At 39.1% G+C, this 21347-nt stretch overlaps 1 protein-coding gene across 1 annotated transcript; it reads right to left on the bottom strand.

Moving 5' to 3' along the window:
• Positions 1-1458: 1458 nt before the first annotated feature.
• On the bottom strand, positions 1459-20242 carry LOC139999108 (uncharacterized). The gene is made up of 15 exons (XM_072025889.1): positions 19004-20242; positions 17314-17395; positions 17117-17232; positions 16532-16601; positions 15593-15665; positions 13006-14502; positions 12465-12689; positions 11311-11742; positions 9734-9850; positions 8884-9054; positions 8644-8778; positions 7418-7800; positions 6230-6272; positions 3079-5682; positions 1459-1607 (listed from the first exon to the last, which is right to left on the bottom strand). The coding sequence occupies exons 1-15, from the start codon at positions 19093-19095 to the stop codon at positions 1459-1461; spliced, it is 6189 nt and encodes a 2062-aa protein (XP_071881990.1). The 5' UTR covers positions 19096-20242.
• Between the last annotated feature and the right edge of the window lie 1105 nt (positions 20243-21347).

The following is a 21347-nucleotide window of genomic DNA, read 5'->3' as shown; positions in this document are numbered from 1 at the left end:
CGACACAGGATTAGGTTCGTGAAGATGGCTTTGTGAAGTCTCCCTGTTGCAGTTAAGGAGACTGAGTCACAAACAGAGCAGGAGAAAATGAGTGCAAGGAAACTGGAGTTGCTCAACATGCAAGGACTTCATATGGATCCAGTAAAATCGGTAAAATTCTGTAAAACTCCAAGGTCACTAGTCTAGACCTACTGCTTGAGTTGTTGCTGAGACAAGAAGCATGAAGCTACATGTCCTGGAATTTGGGATGATCATAAATCCTGCACCACAGAGCCAATTAAACATCTTGGGTGAAGATACTCCTCTCATTTCAGAGGCTGCAACCTAAGCTGGTGGAAGCAACCCCTCACTCCTCTTGTGGTAACACTTTGAAAACACGGATTTCACAAATCAGAACTTGCCCAAAGGGCCATTCATCTTCTCCAAAAGAAGCCCTAAGAAAAACATCAGAAAATAAACTCTATCTGTCCTTCCATAGAAATCTATTACTCCTCCTAGACTATATGAAAATGTAGGTTCTTAACTGGGGTTTTAAAAATGCATAGATACCTGAGCTGAATTTTTTTTTTTTTTTTTTTTTGCATTTCATAGAGGAACAGAAAGCTACCACCCTTTGAGATGTGTGCACGCCAACATTATCCACAGGCCGCAGACACTGACCTCTAGAAAATATTCTCCAAACCACATTCAGTACTCCACATCAGCTGCAGCTCTGAAAAGGGCAACATCGCAACCTCATACGCTCACTGCTCCTCTTCCCAGTGCTCACCTCCCTTTACAAGCACTGCACAGCGTGGCCATGTTTACAAGAGAATTGCCTGAATTTCAGAGGCACCCACATTACACTTCCAAAAATTATGGCATTTGGCTAAAAAAATTAAATATGGTTGTAAGAGGACAGTAGTAATTACATCTTTAATTATTCCTAAGAACACAAAACACTTAAGTCCTAAATTGTTTACAAATTTAACGGCTTACAAACCCGTACTTCTCAGTAAATTTTTTTTTTTTTTTTAAATAGCATTTTCATTCATAGTAGTTCTACTAATAAATCTATAGTTTTTAAAAGAATATTTACAGAACTTTAATGAAAAAATAAGACTTAAGCACATAAAATTTAAGCAGAAAATAGCTTACAATTACACTGGCAGTAAAGTAACATGGCTTCCTGGCTACTGTACTCATTACCATAAAAAAGGGGATAAATACGAGCATAAAAGATTTATTTTTCTACCTGCCATTCTGCACAAGCATCGCATGGTATAGGAACCACTATATGTATCTACTAAAACAGGCGGCATCATATCTGTAAACATATTAAGAAAAGTACTTAGATAATATCATCAGCGATAGCTTTACAAAATCTGAACTTAAAATCTGAGTGTAAGTCAAGTCACATTAAAAATTCCAATGTCATTTACAGAATCATTCTAAAAACTGGCTCTTTAACTGTTAAGACTATTTTCTTGTTCTTGCACTTGCTCTTGTGCTTGATCTTGTTGTCCTGTTCGTCCCTCCAGCAGTCTGAGTTGTCTTCACATTGCCTTCAAGTTTTTCTTCAGTTTTGTTTCTTTTCCCTTTTTTGGGTGATCCGTTTTCATCATTCTCTATTCGTAGACAGAAATATTAAATGGAAATTTATATCATAAATCAAGCATTTTATAGAAAGTCAATCTTCAGTTCCATTGTTTTTGAAGGGAGATGTCCCTAATGACTACGTTCCAAAGCTTACATCTATGAGTTCAACAAACCAGTTACAAAACCCACACTTCTGCACATCCAATATCCTTTAAAATAGGTCCCCAAGGACATACAGCTATTTCTGAAAGTAGGTTAACATTAATGAGAGCACCAAAACCAATTAGCTATTATTTTAGCTAAAAATTCTTCTACTGATATGTAAAACTAAAACATATCTAACACTGAAGAAAAAAACAGCAAAAATGAATGTACAGCAACTAATTTATTGTCCAGCTAGAACTGCAAAGTCAGGCTTGTAGTTGTAACAAACACACTGGACGCTTCTGGAAGAATCCACATGGCACAGACCAGTGAAGCTGCTCCAAGAGATGAGCATCGACCCAAGCACCACCACTAAAATCCATGTGGGGAAAAAGGACCTCCCCCCAAAAGAAACTATTCAGACCGGTAGAAAAGCACTGGGAGAGATCAGTCCTTTGGGAGGTGCATGTAGCAGTGTCAAGAAGTGAAAACTAGCAGAAGTGTGAAGTCAATAAACCAAGAGGGGAACCTGCCACAATAGATGTACGTGTTACGTTTGGATAAGCACATGTAACAGATAAAGAGATGAAGAGAAATGAAACGAGAGCATGGCCAAATCACAATAGGATTAATGCACATAACCTGCCAGAAAATTCTTTGTGCATCTGTAAAGATTCATTACTTCCATTTTATTATATTTATTTGACGATAATTTCTTATTACAACGTGGTATCTTTAAAATTTTATCACATCCAGCTGAAAGGTTTAGGGAATATTTCAAGTGTCTGAAGCTAGAGCTCTATTGGCTTGGGGAAAATAAAACTGAAAAACGGGAAAAGTGAGAGACATGTGGAACTTCTGCTGTCATTTGAGCTCAAATACAGCTCCAAGTCCTTCTAGCACCAACTTCATTACAGCACGGATAAGTTGTACAAGCTACCCAAAACCTGGACATACAAAAGCAGGAGCTTAGATGGTATTTAGGAGAAAACAAGCACAGACAATGGGTGCTACAAATGTAATTATCATGCTATGCTCATAACCACCTGTAAGTTAGTTAATTGCTGTTATTTAACCTGCAAGTTACGGATTGAGACAGCAGAAGAGCATGAGAGCATTTGAATAACTCAGCAGAAGAGGAATACAGCTGTCAGATGCCATACAATCAATCCATTCTGCTTTGGAGAAACATCTGGTTTGTACAGGATAACCTAGCCCCTTCTTTACTTACCACTCTTTGCTACATTAAAGACCCACTCTCTATTTACATTAGACTATGGCAGCCAACAGTAATAACCTGTACAAAATTCTAGACTTAGCTATATGTAGAAAATAGAAATATTTTTTTTTCCTCACCTGATTTTGATTTTTTAGGTGGTACATCATCTGCTGGCAACAGACATTTTCTTCTGCAAGAAGTGGAAGTTGTCTGTTGGGTAGGGTTAACCTCTTTTCCTTTTCCAGACTGATTACTTTCTTCAGAACCAGTGGGTATCAAACACTGCATTTCCGAAATGTTGCCGTTTTCAGGCAAGTTGCCATTGTCACGAAGAGAAGTAGCTGCCTCTGGTTTGAATTGTACATTTTTCCTCTTATTTCTCAGTTGCCTTTGTTTTTCCTGGGATGAGTTATTTTCCAGAGCTGTACCTTCACCTTCCTTAAGGATTCCGTTTTGACCTCTGTCTTCAGGCAAGACAAGCTTTTCCCTGAGAAAGGTTGAACTAGTTTCTTCAGATTTGGAAGGAACTATTTTCCTTCTGCCTGCCTTCGATGGATTTTCTTTTCCTGATTGGGTTACTTCCAAAAGTATACCCTGTTGCTCTTTGGGAGTTTCATTCTTACCATCTTCTGGCAAACCTTGAAGTGAACTAGAACTAACAGCCAGTGAAGTGATACTACACTTTTTCCCTGAGTACCCTTTTGAAAGGTCAATTTTTTCTTCGGAAGAGGGTTTTTCAGAAATCATTTGTTTAGCTTTCCTATGATTATTATTTCTGCTACTTTCTTTTGATAAGTTACGTTTTCCCCGAGCAGGAGTAGAACTTGTGGCTTCTAATAATATGGCAGCTTCATTCCTTCTGCCTCTTTTTGGTTGATCTTTTAGACTTGAAACAACTGCTCCTAACGGAACATTTTGATCTTTAAGAGCCTCTTCTTTACCATTATCTGCTGGCAAACCACGTTTTCTTCTAAGAGAAATGGAATTAGTTGTGTGTGACACTGGAGGAGTTTCTTTCCTTCTGCCCCTTCCTAATGGCTTTGCTTTTGCACAGGACACCGATTCCAAAAGCACGTTTTGTTCTTCATTAGTACTCTCCTCTTTGTCATCAGTTTCTGACAAGCCACGTTTTCTCCAGAGAGAAGCTGAACATTTTGCCTCTGCTGCTAGATCAATCTCTTTTCTTTTGTCCCTTGCTGATGCATTTGCTTTTGCCTGTGTTCGATTCTCTTGCAGGATTTCAGTTTGCTTTGGTTCATTTGCTTCCTGCTCATTTCTTGTCTGCTTTTGATGTCTATGAGCAATGCCATCACTGTTTAGAGCAGTTACCAATGTGTCAGCTGTGTTGTTCTGGTCTTTCATTACTTGGTGTGCCTGCTTGACACAACTAGAGGCTGAAGACTCTTTGGGAGAAGATTCCTCTGTTTCTGACTTACATTTAAGCATAAGATCTAGGCTGTTTACATCCTGGGCAAATTCATCAGCCTTCTTCTCTGAAGAGTCTTTTTTCCCTCTCCTGCTTCTAGTTCTGTTTGCTTCTTGTTTGAATTCCAAGTTGAGAACAGTTACTGGCATTTTATCTGTCTCTCCAGAAGGTGATTCTGACTTTAATCTTTGAGATGCCTTTGTAGTATTTTCCTGAGCATTTTCCGCTTCATCTCCCAGAGATACTTTCCTCTCATTTTTGGTGGGTGATTTTGTTTCCGTAATGGTTTCATTTGAAGTCTCCTTGGCTTTCTGAACATTCTGTGTATTTTCAAGTGCCATCCCGCACATGTCTGGTTTTACTTCTGTTGGTTGTTTTCTAGCATTTCTTGAAGACTTACCTCTTTTTTCTGTTACCTTTACTTCAAGTTCAGTTCTGTTTCCAGATGCTTCTGTGGGGGCAGTCTCAGAAGTCTGCTCATCACCTTGTAGTAATTTTGCTGATTGGTGTTTACGAAGTTTCCTTGTCGTCCCATGAAGTTCCTCTGAAGGAGCTTGTTCAACCTGTTCATTCCTAGCTCTTCTTTGTCTTTTGGGTGGAAGCAGTGCTTCTGTGTTTTCTATTTTTTTCATTCCTCTAGACCTCTTCTGATGCAATAGAAGAATTTCTTCTCTGTCTTCTACACTACCTTTGTCAGATGCGTTTTCAGATTTTTTTAAATCTGTTTGCAGTTGGTGATTTTCATCCTGAGTGCTACTAGATACGCCTTCTGTCTTTCTGCTTTGATCATCTTCAGTTACAGATGTGCTACTGATATCATACTCCTGCAAAGCCTGTTTCCTATTTGCAGGATCTTTTTGTAGCACTGAAGAATCTTTTTCAGAAGACTCAAGATCCTCACTAGGATGTTTTAACTCCTTAGGTTCCTTAGTTTTACCTCTTCTTGGTCTTCGAGTATCAACCTGCGTTTCCACAAGTGAAACGGTTTCAACTGTTTTCTCAACAGGATGCTTTGAAACAATTTCTTTTTCCATGCAAAGATTTGTTCTCCTTCCTCTTCCTGTATTTTTAGCTACTGAAGTTGAAGTACTGATCTCTCCCATCTCTTCTTGGATGCTCTTTTTCTCCAGACCTTGCAATTCTTTTGAATTTAAATCCTTTTCACACTGCTTTGTTGAAGGTGGATGTACAGTCTTCCTTGGTCTGCCCCTTGTTAGTCTCTGGGTAGAGTGGTCTTCGCTAGTTGACAACTTTTGTTGAGAATCTTTATCTTGTGAAGTATTTCCTTTGTCTTCTAAAACAGTTTTATTCCCCCCTACAAAGTTTGTCATATAGAAAAGAGCACAATCAAAAGTTATACATTACTATGCCCGATCAAAGTATCTCTTGAGTTTTCATTTTCCTAGTAAAGCGGTCTTGCTCAAATGAATCATATTTTATTTTAAAAAGTAACAGGGATTTAAACAGACTCCTAGAATAAAACCCAGTTTAGTACACAGAGTTATTTGTTTTATTTGACAGGTAGCACTCAAGCTTTAAGATATATTTTGAAAGTCTTTGCAAATAAAGGTGATTTTAAGTGGATACCTTAGCAACAGGTGATTTTTTGTTTGTTTGTTTTTTACACTGGTATGTTTGGAGATGCCACCGTTATTACATCAAACTACTACACCATTTTTTAAACACCAATAGAATGCCAACACTGGTTTGTGTTACAGATTACTGCTCAAATTCCCTGAGATATTTGCTCCTTCCATACTATATAATTTGGAATTTTTACAACACGTTGAAACTTCCTAACAACACACACAGTCCTGCATATTCATTATTACTCTAGTTAAAATAAAAGTGTTTGTACTTACCATACTCACGACTGCCATTAGTACAAGCAGTTACAGCATCTTCCTGCTTAGGATCCATAACATTTTCTGACCTGACCTAAGGAAATAAGCAATAATCAATACTTTTGTGTGTGTCTGACAGGACAAGAAATAGTTAACTAATAGAAAATTGGGAGTGAAACAGTTGAAAAAAGTCCTGCCAAATACTTTATGAGAAAATGAAGCCAACTTCGTTTGCTAACTGCATCATATATTTGGTACTACCACAAAATTGAACTTAATACTTGTTATCTGAGCTAGTGTAGCAGTTTTTACAGTGAAAGACAACACAGTAGAGTTTTAAAAAGCATTCAGTAAACGGGCTGAACATTGTCTAGTAAGATTAGAAAAAGAGGGTTATTGAATCTAAATCATTTGAATGTTTTGAAGTGTTTTATTGTAGTTCTACACAGACCAGCAATACTCATTTTAATCTATGGATCTGGGAGTCAACAAAAATCGAGGCTAATAAAATACACCAATGACAAGAGTGATGAAGGTGCGAATTGTAAGGTCAAAATGGTAACCCAGAGCAGCCTCAGCAGCCATTTAGGTAGGGTTCCTCTAAACAAAGTACATCCTAATACAAGCAAACAGAGTAGAATTGGTGTCCATTCAGCAAGCAGTGAATGAAAGCCTTATGGGCATGAAGAGCAATCAACTGACTACGTGGTAACACCAAATTTTGGCAAAAGCTCAGTGCTCTTGGATGTTTAAAGAAAAAAAGCGTTTTGAATTTAATCTACAAGCTATGAAGAAGCTGTACAAAAAAAACAAACATGCATATATCCCACTTATGAAAAGGAAGGCACAGAAAGAACTCCATTGTAGTCTGTAAGTAATTTAAGGGTGCTTTAAACATAACAGAAACAAATGACTAGAAAAAAAGTGCTCCTTCAAATTTGTACTCAGCTGCATCTTCTGGTTTTTACCCATTCACACCTGGACAAAGCTACCAAGGAAAACACAGGTTGTCAACTTCACTGTTTTCAAATAAACATCAGGTGCTCTTCCAGAAGGTATTTTGTCAGCCACAGGTCTTGTGCATGAGATATTTTAATGAAAATACAATGATATAAAACATGTCTTATTAGATGGCCTAAGAGTTCACTTCAACCACAGGCTCCAAGCTTAAATAAACTCTTTCCAAAAGCTAAAGAAAATATTTACCTTTGTTTCCTCTGACTTCTGCTTGGCAGTCTTCATAAGCTGCTTGATGCCCGACAGGACCTCTACAAGTCCTGGCTTCTTCTTTGGGGTTTTTAATGGCTGCTTGATGGCTGATCCAACGTTGACTGACTCCAGCTTCTCATCTGGTGTTTTCCTTTTACTTTCCAATTTCACCTGAGAGGCTTGTTTCTCTGCACTTAATGATACGCTGTCCACATCAAGATCTTCTTCCAGCATAGCTATTCCTTCTGGAATTCTGGAGTACATTATTTCAAATATAGACTTTGGAGATTCCTCCTCTCTCATCAAATCTGAGATGTCATGACAATCCAGTATCTCTCCTGAAGAATCTGGAGTATTTAATGGTGACACCATCATCTCTCCTGAAATAAACAGTAGGTTTATCTAATTTGGCAAACAAACTAAGCAGGAAATCCAAACATTCCAATCGCTGTATAACTAAGTAAAAAATGGATTCAATCAGCCAAAGCTTTCTACAAGCTAAATCCAAAACTGTGTTTCAGCAATTGGTTTGGTAATTAGCAAGAAGGCAATTAGCTCCTACAAGGCACAGCATACGTTAAAAAAATTAAGCCTAAAAAACCTTGATGATTTTTTATTTAATCTGATAAAAATCATTAGTATTACTACTCTGAATATTGGATAATTCATTCTTGATTTTTGTTGGTGATTCACTAGATGCTCACTTTTGCTAAATTCTTAGTAAAACAGAATTTAAAGAATTCTGAGTTATTCAGGAACACGACTGATATGCAAAGTCATATGCAAAAGACAGAAAAAAAAAGCTAAGGATCATCTTAACACAAATCTTCCTAATCTGACATTTTTCTTAAGTAGAATCTTTGCAAAATTCTACAGCATAACCACTCCCTGCCGTAAGATTTTGTCATTGAATCTAGATGTATCCCCTGACAATTGATTAAAGGATTGCCATGCTTCAACACAAGGTTTGCCTGAAACAATACTTCAGCATTTAGAAGTTCGATATAAAACCGAATGAATAAAAAAATAGCACCTACCAAAAAAAATAACTGGAACTACTGGAAAATGTCCTCCAATACATGATAAAAAAAAAATCAATGGTTGCAAGATGCTTTATCTCTACACTAAGTCTGCCTAGCATTAGGCTATGCACTATCAGTGAGTTGCAGACACAGCTACCCCAAAGTATACTTTAATAATTTCTTTCCAATTAACAACCATACCAGATTCTTCAGGAGTACGCAGTTCAGAAGTGTCCATTGTCGTGCACGGTGGTGTAAGATCACTGTCACGAACAGTGCTTGAAGGTGATGTTTTTCCACTTGTATTTTCTGGAGTTTTAAACATCTCAGCCAGCCCTATAAATTATATTCAGAAAAATGAGCACTTGTTTCGGAAAAAAAAAAAAAAAAAGTGCACAGTTGGCAGAACCAGTAACAGGTTTTAAAAATCTCACAACGTACCTGTGAAGCTTTCATCCATATTCAAGTTTTGTTTCGAGATTGGATTTTTCACCACTTTAAGGACCTGTCCAGCTATTCTACCAGTGGTAGAGTGCGCTCTGCCTACAACTACTGTAGCAGGAGATTCTGCATGACCTGTGCTAAAATGACCTTTTATTTTTCTTTCTGGAGGAAAAAAAGGAAAAAAATAAATAAATAAATAAATAAAAATTAGGACACAAAGATCCCTTTTATTTAAAACCTAGCCAGAATCACTCAAGAGATTCCACAAATTTATTGGTCGTGTTTAGCTAATACAGACTGCTGGGCATACAGAAGTGGTTAAATTGCAGCTACTTTAAAGGGCTGATTCGTTGTGAAATGCAGCTCATATATTCGTTTAAGATTTGAGTGACTACGCTCAATGAGCATCTGAGACAAGTTTTCTTAGCTTTCAGAAACGCTCAGGGATTATCCTGAGAGTCTTTCAGTCTTACTCCTTTCCACCTGCATAGAATCCTTTAGGTTGGGAAAGACCTTCACCATCATCCAACGACCAACCTCACCACCACGTAAAGTGGTTAAACCGGAACAGAACCTCTTTCAAACAGCACTACAGCTTCAACTACAGACAAGGGACAAATACTTACTCCATCCACCCAACACAATTAGTTATTTAGATACATTCTTAAGATGTTTTGAATTAATACATTTCAGTAAATTCAAGTAGATTTACACGCTGTGAGAAAGACACCAATACCCATTTAACATCTTGCCAAAATCTCAAACTTCCAGCTTCTGCAGTTAAATGCCAACAAGCTGTTTCAAGGTTAAGCAAACCCCCAAACCTTAAAAAGAAGTAAAACAAATACCTTTGGTGACTGTGTTGTCTTCTTCATTGGTCTTCGTTTTGGGGCACGTTTTTTAACGGCCTTTGCCTGTGATCTTGCAACACCCAATTTTACCACTTCTGCCCAAGATTTCGCAACTACGAAGCAAAACAGACACAATAACCTTAACTGGCAGCTGTGTAAACAGGACTTCACAGCTATTTATGATTCCAAAGGATTTGCTGTAGTCAGAAATCACAATTTCAAGCTGAATCTTAACGAGTGTCCAAGCATCCAGTACGAGCGTCCAAGCATCCAGTACAAGTGTCCAAGCATCCAGTACGTTTCTACAACAAAAAGCGTCATACAGTTCCAGAATCTGTGCTAAGTGCTGACCTCACTCTGTCCTCACTCTCTGCTCGAGTTCAAAAAGCATTTGGACAGTGCTCTCAGACATGTGGTCTGATTTTCTGGGCGGTCATTTAAGGACCCAGGAGTTAAACTTGATGATCATTGTGGGTTCCTTCCAATTCAGGATATTCTGCGATTCTGTGAAATATTTTCCTCATTACAAATTTGCCATAAGCCTTTCAGTCTTGCACTTTATTGTACCTGAATTTTTCCTTAACAGAATGTAAGGTTTAACAGCAAAAAAATGTTTTTTTTGTTTTTTTTTTTGTTTTTTTTTTGCTTTTTTGTTTTTTTTTGTTTGTTTGTTTGTTTTTTGTTTTTTTTTAAGTGAAACATATCCAGGATTAACCAGGAAGGCCTGTGATTTTATCTCACCATATAATAGGACTATCACTGAGACACTGCACACAGACACTGCACACAGCATGTTATTCACAACTTTAAAATGATTCTACAAAAAACGAAGATAGCAAAGAATAATAAATTGCCAGATGAATGTTGATATTGATGGGAAATTTTAAATTTGAAAGAGTCAAATTGATATAATTTGTTTTCATAAATTAAAGACATCTCATCTTTAAGTGTTTTCATAAAGATTAAATTTTCAAGAACCAGATTCCCTCTCAATTTTTCCAGTGGTATCAAAACTATTTTGACCAACATTTGAATTTGAATGTTCAACAATTAAAATATTTGTGTCTCAATGGTTATCATCCATGATGTCTGCCATACACCCAACACTTACAGGCAGTCCAGTCTACAACTGACAGTGTGTGAACTGGCTAGGGAAAAAGGCATAAAGAAACTAAGCTGAATACAGGTAAAATGCATGTTTTCACCAACAAAAATTATTGAACTGAAATTGTATCAGTTATATACTACTCCAAATTGAGGGACTTGGAGGATCAATACCGCAATTAACCTAACAAACAGAACCTTAATTCTACCATTTTTCAGTTTCTGAGTATTAGGATTTGCGTTCTAAATACCTTGTTATAAATCTAGTTGCTAAAGCGATGGATAAGTGTGAGAACATAAAATTTTGCAATTCTCAGATGATTCAAAAAAAAAAAAATCCCACAAACCATCAGAATATACACCGATCATTTGGTGGTCTCAGAATAAAACTAATAATAGGACTACTTCAGTTTTGTAGCTGTTTTTTAAAGCAGTAGAAATCATATTAAAATTAACTGCTGAAACAAACCTAGTAAGTTGGCAGTAGAGGCACCGCTTCTTCTTTTTGAACTGATAACTGCTACAGCACCACTCCTCCTCTTCATGGGAGTCTTCATACTACGTCGTGAACTTCTTGTTAAGTTGTTAGGTGTTGCCATTGAGGTTTTATCATCTTGGCTAACACCATTAGATTTAGGTGTTTTCTCTAGGGCACCATTTTTCTCCCCTGTATTCATATCTTTTGCAACACTGTTCTGCTCTTCTGCAATTGGTGATGGTGTTGTGATGTGCGAAACAGAGAAACGCCCTTTTGTGTAAGGTGCTGGAGAGCCTGTAGGAAGCTGCGGTGTTGCTTTTCCAGAGTCAGGGGAAGAGGCAGCTGGGGGCGTCTGGGCTGGCAATTTTTCTGGTGACATTTTTTCTTTTTGCAAACATACAGAAAGTTCTTGGTAGAAAAAAAAATAACAAAAAATTACTGTGCAAAGCTAAACTACAAGTGTTCTTTTCTATCTCTGAAAGTAAATGCAATAGTATAAAATAGCATCAGATCAGTTGAAAAAGTCTTAGATGTTACTCTCTAAGAAGAAAGCAAATTGGCAACAACTTTTAAATTTCAAAAGCCTCCAATGGCCTGTGCAAATCCAACTGAACAAATTAACTTTGTTACTCTAGTTTATTCAAAACAGTCTTATTCCCATAAAGTGCACTACAGGCTTTCACTAGCTTAAATCAGCAGCTGAATGTTTTCAGACTTCTGGCCAAGCCACACGGCCATAGCTTGCATAGTCTGGCAACAAACTACTCTTTCTAGATTGCGTCTCTTTTCTGCTATTTATGATTAACTGGTGCCAGTAGATTCTGCTGTTAAGCACAAGCACACAAACATACTCCAAAACATGCATGAGAACAAGCAAAAACGTGTGATGAAATAAAGCACACCCCCTGGATAAAGAGAGGTAGACGAACAATAAGCTGCACATCCTCCTTTGGAGGAAAAAGTTTAAAAACGCTGATTAAAAAATACCATTATAATTCCCAGTCAATATGTCCACTTCCTAACATACATCTTTATTATTCATTTTGAATTCATTTTTAGAAGTCTTTGAATTTACAAGTTCTGTTCGTATCACTTAGCTTAGCGACTCAATTAGCCTCAGCATTTATTTACCTGGACTGCAAAGTGCTTCAGCCCCTGAGCCTTTTTCAGCACTGCGCGTGGGGAGCCTCCAAACGGTAAGCTCAGCCTTGCAGGAATCGCACCTCGTTTAAGAGGTGAGTTGGGAGGCAAACTTTTGTCAAAGAGTTCCGGACTTAGATGACCACCAAAAGACAATCTTTTTCGCTTGCCTAAAGGCTGAGGTAACAGATCACCGCTCTTCCTCTTCTGAGACACTCTTTTTGTGTTACCTAAACAAAAAATAGCAATAATTGAATATATCTCCACAAATCAAAGAATCCAGGAAGTCACCATTTTAACCAGCACAGGAAACAAGGCTTACTTGGGCATTTTAAAGGCAGAAACATATTAGAAAGTAACTCATTTACATTCAATTGGAGAAAATTTTATAGAAATTACTGGTTATTTTTAGGGTCATATATATAAAAACATGATGTTACAGAACCAACGTATCAGCAATTAATTATATATTTAAATGGAAAAATTCTCACGAAAATTAAGAGATTTTCTCCAATTAAGTGCCAACAAGGCGCGAAATCTATTTACCTGATTCTTCTTCAGCCAACAGGTCAGAAACATTCATTTCTGCAACAGCCTCATTGTCTTCCAGTACACTAGCACTTCCCAAAGACCTTTTTGATGATGATCTCCGAGGTCTTAGAACACAAGTATCTTCCAAATCTGATTTCTGATTACACCCATTGGTGGCCAGATCTTGTTGAGTTCCACTGTCCTGTCTGTCTACAGTCTTATTGTCGTGTTCTTCAACTGCATTTGTCTCCAGTGCTTTCTCAGTTCGCAGTTCAGAGGTCCTCGGCCTACCCCTTTTTCTTCCAGAGCCAGATTTCTGACTAGCAGGAGATGCCAGTTCTGATGTTATCTCTCCTGAAGTTGGTGTCTCTGAATGGATGCTTTTGTTTACAAATTCTTTACTTTGTCTGACATTTCTTCTGGGACTCTTGGAATTAGAAGCAGGAGACTCAGAATCTCTCTTTTTTGAATCTACATTTGTCTGATCACAGATTTCTTTCAGCACTTCTACTTTCCCCGATTTTCTTGGTGTATGTTGTTTACTGTTTCGTCTCTGGTTTATGCATTTATTTTCTGCCAAAGGCTGTTGTTCGAGGCTATCATTTCTGCACACTGAATCTTCCCTTTGAATTTCAGCTGAAATTTCTGAAAAAGATTTGTGTTCCAACAACACATCTCCTCGAGCTGTCGGAGTACCAATATTTACAGAATCCACCCCAGTAGCTTCGTTGGTAGGTGACATGAAACAAGATCGAGGACTCTTCCTTCTGGGGGTTGGTGTAGACATAACATGTTTGTCTACTTCAGAAACGTTTGTCATGTTTGTTGTCTGTGCTATTTTCTCTGCTGTTATTGCAGAGTTGTAGATTTTCACCTCATCTGCATAACCCAAGCGTTCTATGGAGCATGGCTGCAGCAGACATGCTGCATTTCTGTCATTCTCCTTACTGGGTTTGGGTGTTTTGGCTGGAACTTCAGTGCCTTTAGATTTACCTGGTGTACTTTCTTCCTTATGATCTTGCAAGTTACTTCTCCTGAGAATACTTTTTGTCATCTCCTTTGAAACAGAAGTTCGCGGACTTCTGGTAAAACATTTCTTGGTAGCACTTCCTACCATTGAGATTTGATTAAGTTCTGAACTAATTACTTCTTGTTTCATTTTATATTCTTCATTATTTTCACTTATGCCAATTTCTTTTTCTTCAGTAGGGCTTACATGATCACAACTTGATGCGATTTGAGCACTTGGTTCCTGCAGGGCACCCTTACCACCTTCTTTTCCAGCTTTTTCAGGTACATTTCCTCCTTGCAGAGTTTTTTTCACTTTAATCTCATGTTTCAGCGTTTCATAGAGTTTACTAAAGGGAGACATTTCAGTTTGCTTTCTAGTAGATTGTTTTATCTTATATGAAGATTTAGGTGTTTGTAGCTTAACTGGTAAGGCTTTGGACATATTTTCCTCTGTACTTTGTTTATTTTCATCAGCATTTTGTTCTTTGCACTCAGAATGATCTACAGCGTAAGCAAAGCAAAAACAAAGTTATGTAAAAAAAGCAGAAACATAAGTAAAGTTCCTTAAATACAGATGAGAATTCCCTCCTTTCCTCTACCAAGGCTAGCAACCAGGCTCCAGGATATGGGACTGTACACAAAGCTCTGTTTACAATAACAATTCTCTCATAATAAAAGCATTAGTTGTGAAATGTTTAATAAATTTTAAGTTGCAATCTGGACCTTATCCCACATTCAGATAAGGCAATTTGTATTTCATGCTGCTGTTTTTCTTCGGTGGCTTATATACCTATCTTTCACGGCTGCCACAAGACAAATCTGTGAACACAGAACTAAACAATCACTGAGATCGGCTTACCACAATTCAGTCAGTTTCCTGTCTTGCATTTACCCAGGTGCTGTATTGTTCTAACTGTACCAATGCTTCTCTAGGGTAAAGCAAGACAATAAAACAGAGCTAGCACTTCCCAAATGAGACAGAGCAAGTGACCGCACGCATGCTGGAGGCCTGAAGTAACATGCTTCACTTCACATTTTCCACGCAGAGAGCAGTCAGCTAGCAGGGTTCATCCAAGAAGTTGCCTTTCGAAACCACAAGAAGCTGAGCCCTTGTGAACATTTACACATCCACAGTCTCAACACTGCCATATACCAGCATGAACATCTACTAAAACAAATGCTGACATGTCCACTTCTCTTAGATGCAACGGGAAATACATGTAAAGATGGAGAGACTAACAGACAAGGAAAAAGCACACTGATCAACTTTTGGAAAAGGAGATGGGGGTTAGGAAGGAGATCTTTAAACGTGATCTTTTGGGGTTTCAGCAAAACGTTCAATACTGTTTCTCAAAAAGTGTTACTGCCCGTTTGTCAGAATGCAACAATGTGTTTTCCCCTGGCATGGGTAAATCACAGCATTTAAGTACAATGCAGTAGTACACTGACACAGGAATGTGTACTGTGCTCAGTTTGAAAAATCTTTAAATATATTTATTTTGCTCTTTTCAACCTTGTTTTTCCTCCATATGCTAAGAATTAAAATTAAGGAGGAAGATGAACACAAACCCCCTATAATACAGGTACCAACCTGAAGATCTTTTAGATCCTGAAGTTTGCTTATGTAATAACTCCACTTCTGCCACCTGCTGAACATGAAGAACCTGTAAATTTGTACAACGTTACAGCAGAGCAACAAATATTTATTTAGCTTTCTACTGAACATTGGAAAAGGCTAGATTTATAAATGTGTAAGCATTGCATACTGAACAGGTTTAAAAGCACTCAAATTAAAACCGAGTATTTCACCACTTAAGAACACTAACTGATACTCTACACAGCAAGAGCTCAAGTCTTGTTTTATTATTATTAGCTCTAAAAGCAGCTGTAGCATATGAACATGTACAAGCACATTCTAAGCTCACTTTTGTACCAGACCTAGTGGAAGAATTTTATTTAAATAAGAGAAACAGAACGTACAAAAATCTTCAATAGCCACAGTACTCGCTAAGTAGCAATATCCCCTTGAAGGGTTAAAACATTGTTGGGAATTAAAAAAAGAAACAAGTGCAAATCAATTATTAAAAGATAAACTTAGTTTGATATTTATAAATTCCAACAATTTACTAGCCCATAAAACAACATACTTTTGGAGGAAAAAAATGCTCAGGTTCTAGGGCAAACATCCCCATTTAAAAGTACAAGTATATCCAATGTTAATACTTTGTTTCCTGCATCCTATCCTCTCCTCAAAAAAGATAAGGATTCGTTTCAATAGGTTGCCTATAATCTTAATAGATGAGTAATAGATCTATTAACAGAAACTGATAACTCTAAAAATAATATATTGAGTTTAAAAAAGATATGAGTTCATTTGCATTTTCAAACGGAAAGCTAGCCTACGATTGAAAAAATATTCCTCATTTAAAAAAAAGCAGACAAAACCCACAACAAAACAGGGAAATAGAATTCATCCTTATCAATACTGATACCAATGTATTTAGAAGTAAGCCTGTCACCACAAATTTACCTGCCGCGTTTCATCTTTTGGAGATCTGGAACGCCTTTTTCTTGGAGTTGATTGGAGAGGATATTCAAACCTGGATGAAATATTTTAAAAGTAAAAACAAGCATTTTTTTGGTTAAATAGCTGATAACTAAATTCGCATTATTAAGATAAATGACCTAGAAAGAGTTGTCCCACTCCCAGCAATACCAACATATTGCTTTAAAGTACTTTCACTACATCAAAATATTCTCTTCTCCTAGAAATGTGTTTGTCCTTGAAACAAAATCAAAATGATCTCTCCAGACAATTCTATCTTTATTGATTTAGCTTAATATAATACATAAAAGTAATAAAAAAAATCTTTAAGCCGTCTTGCCTTCTGGAGAAGCTCTATAAGACATTGTAAAGAGATACAAAATAAACTAAATTATCTTTCTGAAAATGGTAAAACGATGTTTTAGGTTTTCCCATTCATCTACTGCTATCTCCTGTATCTTCATCCGGCAGGTAGAGACCGTCCACAGAGTTCCCCACACTGTTTGGCTGCAGAACATGTTCTAGGATCAAGGCATTGTCTGTCAGAGACAGTTTGTCACTGGCACTTACCTGAAAGAACGATCAATAATAGTTAACACATCTCCGTGCTTCAGAGGTACAGGTTGCTGAAAACAGCTACCGTTCAGCTGCGTAGGATTTACTGTACTTAAATTTGTCAAGATTGCCTAGAAATAAAACAAAAATTTCAGTAGCCCGATGAGATGCAACAATGCAATACAAATGTCATTAAAATATGCATATCTTACCTCCTCGTTTTCATTTACTTCAATTTTACAATGTTCTTTTGAGACATGAGGCAACTGGATACGGATGTCACATTCTGTTCTCCTAGAGGTGAAAATATAATTGGAGTTTACAGACATGCAGAGAAGACAAAAAATCTCACTGCTGTAGAATTTGGTGCTTTGACATCCCAAATTTCAGCTAATAATTTGGATGACTGTACACAGAAGAACAAAGGGACAAGAAAATACATTGAATGAAATACTTAACGTGATGTCTATCGCACCAAAAGAGTTTGGAACACTAGGAAAAAGCCAGAAAGTTATTGCTACCACAGGGAAACCTTTTCTCCACCAAAGAAAAAAATGAATGTGATCAGCAGTTTAAATTCCACCACTTTTCTCTGGACATATACATTTAATACATGCCAACAGACCTAAGGCAAGAGAGCAGTCACTAAGTTCTCCAGGTAAGAAACAGGGGGAATGCTGTACTTGGTGCTAATTTCTGTGATGAAAAGTGGTGGAAAAAACAGCACTGCAGTAAAAAGGATCGAAAGAGAAACGCGGAGTCTAAAGCTTGGATTCTAAGTCACGTTATCAGCAAAATACACTCTGTCCAAAATCTGTCCTAGTGCTAACAACACAGAGATCAAAAAAACCAGTGTCTGAGTGGCTGAGAAGCAGCCTTTTCATCCGCCAGTAAAGCCAATTATTATAGGACTGGCTCCAGCGTGAAGCCGCAGATTACCATTAGTGGCCAAAATTGTTAGAATGCAGGCTTGCCCTGCCTAACCCACCAGGGAGCGTTGAACTCATTCACCTTAATTGGCTAAAAGAGTTGAGATCCTGAAGACAATTAAGTCTGAAAAAAAATGCAGGACATTAGGCAATGAACGGGAAGAAATGAACCACCTAAGGCTTTCAACTGTGACAAAAAAATATCAGGAGCTTATGTTTCTGTAATGCCAGAGAATCCATACTGGAAAAAAGGTAAAATAACCAAAAATCTGTTCATGACAAGCCTAAAAAGACATTAAAACTGATTATCATCTGCCTGGGCAGCTCTGCTGAAGCCAAAGAAGAGTATTATTGACACTGCAGTGCTTCCCACAGACTGGCACTACGGGATCTGATGCAGGACTGGATAATTAGTTAAGATATTAATCAATCAATCAGAGAAGTGCTGAGCAAACCCAGTTCAAGAGAAGTAAAAACATTTATCAATTCTTGATACTAGCTCGTGCATTTCATTACTGAGGCCTTGGAGAACCAAAAAAATAATTAAAAAAAAATTAAAAAAATAAAAATAAATGCAAAAGAGCACTGGTATGAGCACAGTTGAATGCAAGCCACTTTCCCTTCTGCACTGGTTGGTTCTCTAGGACCTGCCCGCAGATAAGAGTGCCACCACTTGCTAATTGGACACACGTCACATGTAGATTACTTGCAATCTCATAGCTCTAGCGGATCTCTTTGACAGAAACTTTGGGGAAAAAAAAAGAACTTTTTTTTAAACAAGGAAAGGTCAAAAAGCGATGACAAACAGTAAGTTCCGCTCAAGTAATGTGAGTCCAATACCACTTTTCCTACCTTGAACAGCATTCACAAATACAAACAGTTCTTTCTTGCAAGTAAATATTAAAAAGATTCTGTCTGCAGGAACTATCATTAATGTTATTTCAATGCATCCGAGTACTCGACACATTCTCACCTTCCAAATAAACAAGAACTTGCAGTGAGTGGAAAGTGAATTCCATCGGTCCCATTGCGTTTAATTACAATTATTTTCCCGAAGAGCGGCATCTTCCAACATAAGAAGTCTTACCTATGTGAGAATGTCAAAATTACTCATCCAAGTCATGATTTATTCTCATAAATATGTAAAGCAACGTAACCCTTTTTTAATGCCGTTCAAAACACTCCTAAAGTACAGCACAAGAGCCTTGTGCCTGTGCCACGTGAACGAAGTGCCATTTCCATGTGTTTCCCTGCACCTGGGAACTATCCACCACGAGCATTGGTTGAAATCGTGCACAGGAGCGCGGGCACTACACGTTTGGAGGAAACAACGCTTTTAACAGCGGTAAGAGCAGTCATCACGTGCTCACACAAACTTAGCAATACCGCTTTGACGTATGCCATAGCTGCTTGGTATCCATCAGAGCCTGCAAAGAGGCAGCACCACTCATACAATGGTTCATTCCATGAGCGATTTAAAGCTATTTTCAGGCAAGCAGTCACTCCTGCTCACCTACACCTGGTGCGTTACCTTCCTCTCATCTACTGGGACGTTCTCGGACTTGGCTTTCAAGCAAAGCTGCCTTTGAAGCAAACCTGGAGAAGCCGTGACTGCGGCTGGAGCTATTTATCTGCAGCTCCCTGTCAGTGCCAGCTCTCACACCCGCAGAGGTTTCACAGAAATCCCGCTGCAGGCTGGGTCTCAGAAGCGACTGCGTCCCCTGGGCTCTCAGGGAGCTCCCTCCTCCAGGAGGAGGCTGAAGCACCCGTCATTACCACAGGATCAGGGTCCCGAGCGTTGCGTTAAATACAAACCTGACCAAACCACGACATTTCTCACCCCTTGGCCCGTCAGCAAAGGAAGGACCGAAGGGGAAAGGCCTGGCAGGAGCCCCGCGGTGCCGGCTCCCTGAGGGGCTCCCACAGACACACACAGCGTGTGACAGCACTGACAGCGCCCCTCCGCCAGCAAACCCTTGGGTGTGCCTGTGCACGGTGCAGCGCCACATGTTGTTCATTTGAAAGCAGGCCCTACAACAACACCTATAACCCGCGCATGGGATTAAAGCCCAGCACCCCCACGCCACAAGCACCGTAAGGGCAGCACCACGGAGCGATCCCAGCCCGCTCTCAGCATCCTCCCCGGCACTCCGCTTCCCCCAGCAATAACCGCGTGTGGTTTTAAAGCTTATTCCCAACGCCAGCAGCCCCCCGCCCCCCCTCACCCCGTCCCGTCCCGGCGCTCACCCCCTCAGCGCGGTGCCGGCTCCCTCCTGCTGCCGCCGCCGCTCCCCGCGGCGCCCCCCTCCCGTCCCTCCCGCCCCTCCCGCCCTTGCCGCGCGCGCCAGCGCCGCCTCCGCCCGCTCGTATCCCTCCGCCGCGCCGCTCCAGGCACCTGAGGCACCGGAGACACCGGGAGCTGCCGGAGCTGCCCCGGGGGGACACGGCCCCACACACCCAGCCCCGGTCGAGCCGCCTCGAGGCCCCTCGGCTCTATCCAGCGCCGCTCGGCGGACGGACTCTTTTAGCCCGGGAGGCCCCAGTTGGGCAGCAGCTCGCTAAAAGCTTCCTAAACTAACGCAGACAGCCGAGGCTGGCTTCTGAGCCGCTCCTCCCCTAATTCAAATTGGTTTTGGTTTTGTTTTCTTCATCATAAAAACAGGGCGCTTCGAAGGGGTAACAGTAGGGGGAGCGCGGAAGGAAGCAGCAGTAAAAGTGTTGAAAATAAAATCAGCGCTTTAAGTCTGTTGTCGTCATCTAAGTAGTTACCTGCTGTTACCTACAAAAATTTATTCCCTGACAGGAATTGAGTACTAAGGCTTAAAGTTGAGACTCTCAAGAACTCAAAACAAAGCCCATGCTGCTCTATATGTGAAGATTTTAAAAAAAAAAAAAAAAAAAAAAAAACACTGGTGAGGAGCCAGGGTGACTCAGGCCTTGACCAGAAGGCCTTGACTGCATAAAAGTAGAAAGCTGATACGAGAGAAAATTGTCATCACCACATCCAACATCACGGCCATCCACATTCTTGGCCAAGTCTACGCTTGATATCTATCATTTAAGCAAAAATTGACTTCCAGTCAATGAGATAATATGGTATGAAAAATGACAAGAAACCCTGATCTGAAAATAGGCAAGCAGAAGATGCCTTTGAACCCTTTAAATGTAGACTCGGGTCAGAAACATTTTTAGACTGGAAGGACTCCACCTCAGCCCTTCGTGACATAGAGAAGATTATTTTTAAAATGCTCTTTAAAACATTTAAGCACAGATGAAAATTAACTACATTAAGACACATAACTTCCATCATTATGCTC

The sequence above is a fragment of the Anas platyrhynchos genome, chromosome 19 (assembly GCF_047663525.1).
Source record: "Anas platyrhynchos isolate ZD024472 breed Pekin duck chromosome 19, IASCAAS_PekinDuck_T2T, whole genome shotgun sequence".
Lineage (NCBI taxonomy): Eukaryota > Metazoa > Chordata > Aves > Anseriformes > Anatidae > Anas > Anas platyrhynchos.
The sequence above is the reverse complement of the archived record's forward strand: the minus strand, read 5'-3'. Positions and strand labels throughout refer to the sequence as shown.